At 44.6% G+C, this 11,644-nt stretch overlaps 3 protein-coding genes across 5 annotated transcripts; all 3 read left to right on the forward strand.

Moving 5' to 3' along the window:
- The first annotated feature begins 5 nt into the window (after nucleotides 1–5).
- BDBG_08124 (orotidine 5'-phosphate decarboxylase) lies at nucleotides 6–1,504 on the forward strand. The gene is made up of 2 exons (XM_002621455.2): nucleotides 6–530; nucleotides 746–1,504. Exons 1-2 carry the CDS (start codon nucleotides 374–376, stop codon nucleotides 1,489–1,491), a joined length of 903 nt encoding a protein of 300 aa, XP_002621501.1. The 5' UTR covers nucleotides 6–373; the 3' UTR covers nucleotides 1,492–1,504.
- Nucleotides 1,505–5,113: 3,609 nt separating this feature from the next.
- Nucleotides 5,114–6,628, forward strand: BDBG_08126 (uncharacterized protein; the record flags this gene model as incomplete). Its single annotated transcript, XM_031723418.1, has 1 exon — nucleotides 5,114–6,628. The coding sequence occupies one exon, from the start codon at nucleotides 5,114–5,116 to the stop codon at nucleotides 6,626–6,628; it is 1,515 nt and encodes a 504-aa protein (XP_031580569.1).
- A 1,710-nt stretch (nucleotides 6,629–8,338) lies between these two features.
- On the forward strand, nucleotides 8,339–11,638 carry BDBG_08127 (the record flags this gene model as incomplete). 3 transcript variants are annotated; one of them, XM_002621458.2, is made up of 5 exons in its annotated part: nucleotides 8,339–8,350; nucleotides 8,413–8,469; nucleotides 8,660–9,186; nucleotides 9,354–10,452; nucleotides 10,495–11,638. In XM_002621458.2, 4 exons carry the CDS (start codon nucleotides 8,339–8,341, stop codon nucleotides 9,619–9,621), a joined length of 864 nt encoding a protein of 287 aa, XP_002621504.1. In that variant the 3' UTR covers nucleotides 9,622–10,452; nucleotides 10,495–11,638. The 3 variants fall into 3 exon arrangements, with proteins under 3 accessions (XP_002621504.1, XP_031580570.1, XP_031580571.1); XM_031723419.1 differs by having other exon boundaries at nucleotides 10,499–11,638; XM_031723420.1 differs by having other exon boundaries at nucleotides 10,551–11,504.
- Nucleotides 11,639–11,644: the final 6 nt, after the last annotated feature.

Genomic DNA, 11,644 nt, shown 5'->3' on the forward strand with positions numbered 1-11,644 from the left:
CAGAATTTCTGTTCTACTTACTGAACCTTCTTCTACTTCTTATTTAATCGTTTAACTTTTATTTGTAAAGATGTAAAGAACTGCTCATTTATTCGGCTTCAAGGGGAGTTGTTGACCTTGCTACAATCCAGCGTTTGGCCAATCAAGCTGCAGAAGCTTTCTTTCAGACAACTCTCAATAGATAAATAGTCCAGCAGCGTTCTCATTGTCAAATTCCCCATAGAAGAACGAACCGATTAAGCTGTTTAAGAGAGCACAGAACAAGAAAAAAAAAAAGAAGAAGAAAAGCGCAAATAAAATCAAACCACGCGAGTGTTCATTTTTTTCGCCCGGCGCATCTCAACCCGCCTCTTCCAAGAGAAAAGGAAAAAAAATGTCTTCAAAATCTCACCTCCCATACTCCGTGCGGGCAAGCCGGCACAGCAATCCACTGGCCAAGCAGCTTTTCCAAATAGCAGAGGATAAGAAATCAAATGTCGTGGTCTCCGCCGATGTGACGACTACGAAAGAGTTGCTGGATCTAGCTGACCGTACGTTCAAAGATTTTCCCTCCCCTCATTTTTAATTGAGGGGCTGTGAGAATTATCCCGCTTTCCCCCCCCCTTTTTTTTTTCCAATATCTCCTTCTACAATCACCAGACAGCTTCCCCAAAAACATAAACGGTTATAATGAAAGAATAAGAAATAATAAAATGATATTAATAAGAAGAAGAATAACAATAATAAGACTAACTCCTAAAAACAGGCCTGGGCCCCTACATCACCGTCCTAAAAACCCACATCGACATCCTCACCGACCTCACTCCATCAACCCTCACCAGCCTCCAAGCCCTCGCCAAAAAACACCGCTTCCTCCTCTTTGAAGACCGCAAATTCGTCGACATCGGCAGCACCGTCCAGAAACAATACCACGGCGGCTCCCTGCGCATCTCGGAATGGGCCCACATCGTCAACTGCGCCATGCTCGCCGGCCCGGGCATCGTCGACGCCCTGGCCCAAACCGCCTCCTCCCCCGTTTTCCAAAGAGCGTATGCCGCCGAGGGGCGCGCGCTGCTTATCCTGGCGGAGATGACGTCCAAGGGCTCGATGGCCACGGGACCCTACACGGAGTTGTCGGTGCAGGCGGCTAGGAAGCATCGTGGGTTTGTGCTGGGGTTTGTGGCGACGAGGGCGCTTAATGAGGTGCTGCCGGTTGGCGGTGGAGAAGGAGACGGAGGAGAAGAAGAAGAAGAAGAAGAAGAAGAAGAAGAAGAAGAAGAAGAAGAAGAAGAAGACTTTGTGGTCTTTACGACGGGGGTGAATTTGTCGTCGAGCGGGGATGCGTTGGGGCAGCAGTATCAGACTCCCGCGTCGGCGGTGGGGAGGGGTGCGGATTTTATCATTTCGGGCCGGGGTATATATGCCGCGTCGGATCCTGTGGAGGCGGTTCAGAGGTATCGGGAGGAAGGGTGGCGGGCGTATTTGGAGAGGGTTAAGGGGTACCAGGCGTGAAAAAAAATAAAAAATAAATGAAGATAAAAACACAAATAAAAAGGAACGCAAGACGAGCAGGGGCTAGATTTCCCATCTTACCTCGTCATATATGATACGATATTCCCTCAGCTATTTGGTTGATACCAACCACATGCTCAGTTATGATGTGTCCTTACACCTAGCTATTATGGGACCGGTCGTATCTCATTACCTCAGACTCTCTCATGTGTCGGTCATTAAACGAGCAAAATATCGCGGGGAAACAGCGTAGCAGAGAAATCCCGGTAGGCAGAGGAAGATTTAAAACTATTATCAGTGAGGCTGGCTCTCATAAGACTCACTGCTCACTTTGCTTGTGACTTGTTATGATAGGGTCCATGCAATCTGGCGTAGGCAAAGGAGACGATAGTTGAGCTCGAGAGATATGAGATATGCGTTACTTATGAGCATTAAATAGCTGAATAACAATCAACATCAGTTGAGAATCCTTGAAAATATCAGAACCATTGAGTTTACAAGTAAATATTCGCTCCGAATCCCGAAAAAAAATATGCGAGAGACTAAACACACAATTCTTTCAACAACTATCGAAATTTCCTATCCTCTCGACATAAGACGTCCATGTACAGTGCATTGTATGTATTAATAATATCCCTCTACTGGTACATGCACAACCGCAAACCTCAAGAGGCGCGCCCATCCATCCGGTGTGTCTGCCGGACCAATATCTTTTTTTTTTTTTTTTTTTTTTTTTTTTTTTTTTTTTTTTATGCTCCCGTTATCAATGACGACGATGCAAGGAACTCGATTCCTCCCTACAGCCCATGGGGTTTTGGACGATATGTAAGTGTAGGAACGTCTGTTGAGGTCTATGGTTGAATATATGTACACATACTCCATAAACCTACTAATAACTATGATGAGAGAGGGTAGCAAAGTATCAGAGAGATAGATAGCATTGGGGGGGGGGGGGGGTTTCTTTTCTGCAGTATTTATTTCACTGTTCAAATTAATTTCTAATTTCTTCTCTGTATATTTAGGTCCCTTAATTTTATCTGTTCCATGCCATAACATAACCATCCCATTCCCCTGTGACGATCTCAGGTTTCTCCTATAATAATATTAATATTCCGGTATTCAATGCCCTTGCATTTTACCAATCGGAAGAAGCAGCCGTGCCGTGCCGTGCCTACTGTTTGGCCAAAGCCAAGGCAGGTCAGTCAGTTTTCGCAAAGAGAGAGGAGGAGGGGGGGAGGGGGGGAGAACGAGAACGGTTATATGCAGAGATGCAAGCACGAATTGAACCACAGAATAATAGACAGCAGCCATGACCTTATAGGTATTCACACGGTCGGCCGCAGGAGCCGACGACGACTGGTCAGTGGTTCAACCCCGCGATCGCAACTGGTGGGCGCCGTTTGAGGGTGTCAGAGTACTGTTGATTGGATGTGTACTCCGTATAGTGGGAACAAACAATTCGTATGCTTTTTGACGAGGAGCAACCCAGTCAAATCCATTATCCATTCGGAATGAAATGGGGATTGTCAAGGCGGTGGACACTTGGACAGTGTGATAGACAGTCTTTTTAACTATTATTATTAAGTTATTGAAGCTTTGGGCGTTCTGGTTTTTTTGCCGTCAACCCAACCTCTGCTAACCAACCAAAAGCCAAAAGGGGTGCAAATTCAATCCATACTGAGAAAAAACACGCTGATATTGCCAACAAACGTAACTAAACGATAGCGGGGGCCAACTCTTGCAAGCGGCTGGTCACCGCTCTCAGAAGCTTTTCTTCTGTGGATTCCTTGACTGGCGGTGTGGCTGGGTTAAGCCTATTCTTTCTCTAGCTGCAAAACTGGCCCGTCAATCGAACCCACTCAGTCTGCGGCAAAAGGAAATAAAAAAATGAGGATTATTATTGTCGGCGGTGTCCCTGCAATTGCTCAGTGGGACATTATTCTTATTAATAACTTATACCCGTCAGTGTTAGTTTCGGCGGGAGAAATGAATAATGAATGAAATTGGCAGCAAGCTTGGTTATCCCCATGTTGATTGACGTTCTATTTTTTATATCCGGGCAACACAAAAGCAGAACAAGCATGGATTATTTATGTATGATATTATTCCATTTGTTCAAGCCAATTTGATCTGTTTCAGTTTCACTTTCTTCTAATAATCAGTTAAGTTCTACCGTTCGTTAACTCCCTCCCCGCTTAAGTCAACGAACGACCTACGCAGTAATGACTCTATGAGGTTTGATCTTGACTCCCCCCCGGCAAAGGCCCAACAAACGGTGGCGCATTATTCTGTAAAACAAGCCACAGATAAGGTCCCGAATGACCATTTATTATTTGACACACTCTGCCTCTGCTTGGTTCTCGAATGCCTCGACGGTCCACAACCCAGCGCGCCTTCAACCAAGCAAGAGCAAGGGCATGGATTGATGGGCTCCCCCAGCCGGCTTTGTTGTTTTTGGTGCCCTCGCCTTGAGTCGATTCTGGCCACTCATGTGGAGGAATAAGTTATAAGTTCCCGGCAGCTGCTCGCCAGCGTCGCTCGCCGGGCGCATAACGTGGTCCCCGTTCGTTCCCAGGACCCATACTCCGTAGTCAGATTTTCAAAGACCCTGGCGGCAAATCGCCACAAAATGCTGTCGAATCAACCGGTTGTGGACCGTTGTGGATGAAGCAACAATGGGCGCCTGAGAGAGGGCTACAAAACGAAAACTAAAAGCGGGACCTGGGAATATGCCGAAGTTTTCGTTGACTATTTCTTTTTCCTTTTTTCCCTTTGTGGGACTCTTGTTCTGGATAAATAATAATAAATGTGTTGGTATGGTATGGTTATTCTTAGGCATTGTTGGTGGGCGCTCCACTCCGTATATATATGTATGTCCTTTGACAACCCCGGATATTTCTTTCATTGACTTCTTATTACTGATATCACCAGACTCAGTCCAACCTGTTTGACCCCCCCACAACAGGTGTCTGCCGCCCTGCTGCAAGAGGCCTTTCCTTTTTTTTTTCTTTCTTTTTTCTTCTCTCTTTTGTGACCAGACCTCAGAATGTTGATCATTCTGTTCAGATAGTGATCTTTCTTTTTTCCTGTTTGTTGCATATTTTAAGCATCATTTTTGATCACATAGAGCTTTCTATATTTCACATTCTCTTCTTTCTGCTTTTTATCTTTTCTTTTTAATATACCATGATACTGGAAACACCCATATGAACTCCAGTAAGAAAGTTTGAACTTCTGCACATATAAGTTACATACTCTGAACTTCTACATCTTGTGCCTTTATTGCTCTACTTTCAAAGTACCCTCTCTCTGTGTCTGTCCTATTTACCCTACCTTATTTATACTGAGTACTCCTGCATAAACGACGCGGGGTTATCTACCTCATATATAAGTGGCTAGTTCTCGTGGTCGAAACTCCATTGTCCAGAGACAACCTGAAACTGCGCATGCGCGCTTTCATTGGTACGTTTGACGGAATTATTTTGCGCCATGTGATGGTCTGCGCATCAAATGGCTCCAGACACCATCTGCTAATAATATCTTTGCTGCCCAGTTTCTCGGGCATCTCACTCCATACCGAATCGTATAGCAGCCAACAGCCCGGTGAATGCCCTGACTAAGCATGGGTACCTTCACATGCAAGACGGGGAGTGATTCTGAGGTCGATCAGCATCAAAGCCATTCTCCCGTACATATACGTGAGGACAGCATCACCTCGCCCTTTTTATATATCCCCCCACATCCAGAGCACAATGACAAGCTCTATGCTACCGTTGATGCCTTCGTGCCCGCGCACTACACTGCTGAACCAAACGCAGCACAATCATCATATAGCATCAGTTCCCATGCCAAACCCAAGTATTATCCCGCTCTCGAGGCTACCGATGTCAACATGCAGCAGAGTCGTTCTCCAGCAATATCAGAACTAGGTTCCTTGACGCCAGGGACCCAGTTTTCCGCAACGAGCAATGAAACACGCCATGATGAGTCGCAGCGTTTGATCAAGACGCCAGCAGACTCGTCAGCCCGGTCAAATACACCTTCCCGTTCCAGAAAACGCCTCCACACCGAATCGAAACAGAGTGCCAGTAGATCTAGGACCTCTTCTTGTTCAACGGGCGGACATCGCTCATCATCTCAGGAAATTACATCCAGATCATCATCCGCGACCCGCCGCAAGTCGTCGAAGTACCACAGCAGCCATAAGGCCGGAACTTATGCCCAAATCCACTCTCCAAAGCTACGCAAGGGGGATTCTGATCCATACCACAGAAAAGAAGATCTTGTATCGCTCCATAGGAATAGCTGCCGTGTATTCGAAGCTGGCGGCGGCAGCAGCAGCAAGCCAGACGCGGCAGACGGCAGAGGATCCCACGATTCGAAACATTCATGGCAAAGGTCAAAAACACATGACAGATCATTTACTTCGCCGACGGAGAGCAGCGCACTCACCAACAGAATCACATCCCTTGAAACCAGCAAATCATATTGCACCGCATCTCCATCCCTAGCACCCCTCCTAACATCAACAACCCCTTCATCACCCACCTCCCTATCATCCCCCGTCGGAAATTCCACCCCTGGAACGCAGCGACATCGCACCTGGGACCCAGTAAGCCACGACGCCACCTCCACCGCTGCTCTGCACCAGGCAGATTCCGACGGACCGTACAAACCCATCCCCGCGACAGTCATAGACTGGACATCCCCATCAACCCGTAGGCGCGAGTACGAAGAAATCGACCGCTCAACCCGTGGCGTGAGGGGTATGTGGCGGAAGATTGCGCCCAGCTGGTGCCAGCCGGGCGGGAGCCGGATACCCTTCTTCGAAGAGGGGAAGGGGGCCAAGGAGATGTATGAGGGCAGTGTTCGGCGGTTTCGAATGGATGTGCCTGACGGTGACCATGACCAGAACGACGAGGACGGTGGGGGCGGCCGCGGCCGCGGCGGCAAGGAGACAAAGGCTCAGTCTCAACAGCGTTCTGGTTCTAGTTCCAGAGTGAAATGGAAGTGGATTGAGAGTAGTAGCGTTTCTCCTGCTGGGACTATCGGCCGTGGCAGGGATGTGGGAGAGAAAGGTGGTAGCATTATTAATGGGAAATGGCGCTGTTTGGGTATTATGCGGAAAACGAACTGATGAATAGATAGATATGGAATTTTTTATACATGGCATTTTCATTTCATTTCATTTGATTTTTTGTTTTTCTTTTATTTGCATAGTTAATCGGAGATTTGGATCTTCCTCTTCCGTATTAGTACCAGTCCCTCGCTGCTACATCCTCACCCCAGCCTCACCACGTCCTCACCTCATGCCTCATGCTCACCCTCCTCGCCCTTCTTGAATCAACCCTCATCACCCACTAGTCACCCGCTATTGCAGTCACCATGCCATAGAGCTCTTCAAACCTGTCAGGTTTATCTGATGAAGCCATTTCTTTTACAACAGCTCTTTGTGCCATTACATTCATTCTAAGATCTTTTCTCACTGACAAAGAGAGTCAATTTGTTTATAGTCTTTAATTCTCTCCACTGACTCTGTGCCATGCATAAGAAATTAACACTCAAACAGAGAGAACAGAGGGTCAGAGAAGCTGACTTTGACTCTGATAAGTTTAAACTTAGTTTTGAAAAGATTGTGAGACAATTGAAGCCTGTGACTCATCAGAACTACAATAACATTTGAGAAGTCTGAACACAGTATGTTTCTGCAGCAGCTTTGTAATTAATTGTTTTGAAAACCGAAAATTTTTGAATACAGATACTGTAAGATGTATAATATCAAGAACATATTTAATGAACAGATTAAAAAAAATTTCATTATCTATTTTAATAAGATTATTTTTGAAAAAAATTTGAAGATGAAGCTGAAACTTAAACTCTCATTCATTAAGCAGTTATAACTGAGGTTCTTAACTGAATAAGTTATTAGAACAGGCGAAAGCCTGTCAAAGCAAGTATTTAAATCAAGTACATATGTAAGTGACTCTATTATTATCATTATATGATGAGAAGGCCAAAGCTGCAGCTGCAGCTAAATATTTTATAAAGAAACAACAGTGAGATGAACAGAAGCTTCAACTGTAAAAAAAGAAGAAAGAACATGCTGCTAAACATTATGAAACACAGTTAATAAAGCAGATGTTCACAGAGATCTCAAAGAGATCTATAAGAAGATTAACAGTGAGCTCAAAACATTATAGAAGCTCTATACAATCTTCTGAAAGCAGTAATAAATGCCACACACAGGCCTCTCTGATGAAATCAAATGATATTCCTTCTCTGACATCTTCTACACCGCAATTCAATTCAATCATTTCAAAATCATGAGTTTCATGTTCCAGGTGGATTATTAGGCCAAGCAACCATTCTCTGAATTAATCATATATATTTATATGGTGTATTCTGCATATAGTTTTAATCTTTAATAAATAATATTAATATCTTATTGTGTTGTTGTGCTATGGTTGAAAATTAACAGCTCTATAGAGTGCTTTTTGGAGTTCGTTGGGTGGTGAGTCACATTACTGCGCAGACATCCATGAATGGCCCAAATTTGTATGAACGGATTAACCAACTCACACTTATCTTTCAAGAGCTAGGAAAGGAATGACATATACAAATAGGGGTATTTTGCTGATATTGAACAGGAAAGTATCCGCTATCCCTCATTACGGAAAGTAAAAACTGATAGATGTTGGCGTTTTTGGTTTGTGGGGGCCAATTCTGAGTAAGCAATTTAGCGCTAAAGTTTAAGGATGGCAGATGTGTGCCATGGCACAACATCTGCCATCTGAATATTCCTTAACTTTCACATCCTCTATTGTTCCAGCCTTATCAATATTCGAAGATGACCACTACGGTAAGTAATCATCTGAGATATACCACCAACTATCATTGCTGACCGATTTTAAGTATAATCAGGCCATAAGCGCAAAGCTCTCAGAGCTTGAAAACGTCATTCGTGCCGCTGGAGATAGTGTGTGTAAAACCACATCGCTCATTTTCTCTTCCTTCACAATGCTAATTCACTCATCAAGGAGGTTGGCGACTACTTAAGCAACATACGACAATCACCCAACCAACTCTCATCCCTACGTCGAGCTTTGCTTAAGAGGCCTAAACATGATGAGACATATTCTAAACGCCATTCATGGTTCTCACAATTTAGATCTCAAGTGGAAAATGGCTATCTAAGAAGCAGGTAGACGACCTTGTATTAATCACAAAACATTGGGCGCTAAAGCCGAAAGCAATCAAATGTCTCAAGACAGTCTGCTTAGTCTGGAGTGTTAACCCTCAAGACTTTTGTGAAGGAGTTGCGCTTGACTCGAGCATCATCCGGCGCTGCTACAATGATCTGATAAGAATTCGTGATGATAGCAGTCGTCGTATTGTTTTACTTGTTGTCATGTCAGAGAAGGTTGAGGAAGCACAACAATATATCCGCGCTAAAAAGAGTATCAGAAATAGATCACGAACAAAGAAGTCGGCCGAAGATATTTCCCTTCGGAATACCGAGATCCTAACCTCTTCTTTACGCGATCTCACGAAACAGCTTTGGGGGGACCTTAAAGAAGAGGAGGAAAAACAACAAAAGAGGAACAACATTTCGCTATTCTCACGGTACGGGTGGAAATGGGGACGGTTAAAGCATGTTGCGATAACTCTGTCATTGGGAGCAGCACACACAAACAAGTAAGAGCCTCTCCCAATTATAAAGACTAGAGCTAAGTTATAACAGGTTTGAAAAACGCGCCTGGTACCCCATTGAGTTCGATGCTATCAATGAATATATAACAACATTACCTTACCTCAATTTTCAATATTAATTTACCTTGAACAGGCATGGGTTTCAATTAAAGCATACTACTTTTCAAAGGCAATGGCTTCGCCAGTATAGTCCGTCACCAACAGCAAGCAAGTGGTCTCGGTGCGCAGCCTGGTCGCAGCCTTGAAACAGACCTGGATCTTGACTCATTCTCCGCCTTCCCCCGATACGGCAGTGTTCCGACAACGTCACAGGCAAATACCTTTCCTGCCGCGCTGAACTTAGATCTTGACTCATCCTCCGCCTTCACCAATTTACCGCATATCCCTCCTATCGCAAACGAATCCTTTTACCAGACCTAACCTTGGCGTCCGACTTTGCTTGACAAATTGATACTCCAACAGTACCTACCCAAAATCACTATATTTTACCTGAGCATAGTGTATTTTGGTTATAATACTAGAATGCCACTCTAGCAATTTAGTGATCCCAAGGACAGCATAGAGTCGAATAATCACTAATCAAAGAATGGTGCTCAAAGTCCCTGAGAAACGTTTGCTGGTAAACACATGGTGCAGTGTGCTGGCGTCACGGGACCTAGAGAGTGGGAAAATGTAGGCTACTGGGGCAAAAGAGCTCAGTCACCACCAGCGCACTGCTGGTAGCAGGGCCGATCAACCCCCGGGACCCCCAACAAAAAACTAGTCTCGTTGGTTGGTATCAATATCAATATACTTTCACCTGTCAAATGTCGTTGAATCACGTGCTCTCCTGCCCCACCACGACGAAAATAATTTAATTGCGCTTCATTGATAAAGAGATTCAGAGTCAGTATTCTTTCACGTTCGTGTACAAGATTTATTTATTAATCAACTTTCCGGGTAGCGGGAGAGATTATCTAACGTTCCATCAATCCTACGGAGTACTTATTATTATAAGATACCGACCAAACCTTTCCGGGTCTAGTGTCGAATGCAGTCGGCTAAAGAGACTGTATGCATGAGATACGTCGAAAAGATGCAAGAAAGTGACGATCCCATCAAATATTACCGTTACCAGAAGAATTCGAGCCTTCTGCAGAAAAGGCAGCTGCGGCAATCTATGGCACTGTATCCGAGCCCAGCCCGACTCCGAGATTTGATCTTCCAGACGACTGTTTACCTGTCGTGGAGGTCAAAAAATTGTACCAAAAAGTGAGTCTACACCCTCTATTCTAGCGTAATCTAATGAGGAAGGCAGGAAAAATCCTTACTCATAGTTCCCGATCCAATATCACACGGTGTCGTGTTAGAAAAGTCTTTCTCTGCCGGAGGGAAACATGATGCGATAATTGTCCCCCTGGTCGCAATCAAAGACCCCAAGATCTACGCATGGGCCCCAAGGAGGAAACAGAATAGCAGTAGACTGGCAGTGGCAGAGAGCTCTATTTGTATCAAAGCTCACCTATTTTCAGTGTTGAAGGCGAGAAACGAATCGGAGCAGTGCTTGTTTATTTCCCACGAAAACCATGACACAATTCATTTAGATCTATATCAGTGGTGTTACTCGATATGTGATAACAAAGGGTGTTGCGGATATGAAACGGGATACCTGTTTACTCATTGTGAAATACATATTGGTACTGGCTGCAAGCAATAAGATAGATTCCGAGTATTATTAGCAGGAAAATTTCTTTGTCTAATACTCACGAAATCTCAAATGAGAACAGTTTGTTTCTAATGCTTTTCATTTGAGGAGAGCTCATTCGCTTAATCCTAACAATGATGAAAGACAATAATAAGCCTGTGGAACGGAAAGGAGAATCTTATCTCTGTAACGTACTATTCTATTTATTAGTTCCATTCCCTTTACGGCCTAGTGGTTACGTAGGGCTTCGCGCTTGTCAACAATTACAAAATTTGGGGGTCATATATGACAGATATTAAAAAAACATTGGTCTTCAAGCAGCAAGGTTTCCATGCGGTATTTCCATAAATTTGGTGTAGATGTTTCGTTTTGTATCTTCATAGAGAATATCCACCGCGTTTCGAGTGATATGTTACCCGTTTGCAACTTCATCGGTGGCATAGGTAGGCCGTAGGCCATGACGAGGATTCGAGACGAAGGGGAAGGTCGTTGATGACAGGAACCAACGAATTGTCTAGAGTAGAGGCCTTGTACTGTTCATTGAAAACGAAGAGGATTGAGAGGCGTCAGTTTTTGTTCGTAGCTGTAGCTCTCCTGCTTCTGGCTGATGGCTCAGTCGGCTTCATCGAATCAACGCGGCGCTCGTGTCAGTCCCAGAGAGTAGAGATTATCTTAGCTTCGTCAAACTGCCAGAGGCAGGGGACTACTGGTCCCTCGCACTGCTTAGAAGTGCAACCTCGTCGCGAGGGTGATAAATTA

This window comes from Blastomyces gilchristii (genome assembly GCF_000003855.2).
Source record: "Blastomyces gilchristii SLH14081 genomic scaffold supercont1.22, whole genome shotgun sequence".
Classification (NCBI taxonomy): Eukaryota; Fungi; Ascomycota; class Eurotiomycetes; order Onygenales; family Ajellomycetaceae; genus Blastomyces; species Blastomyces gilchristii.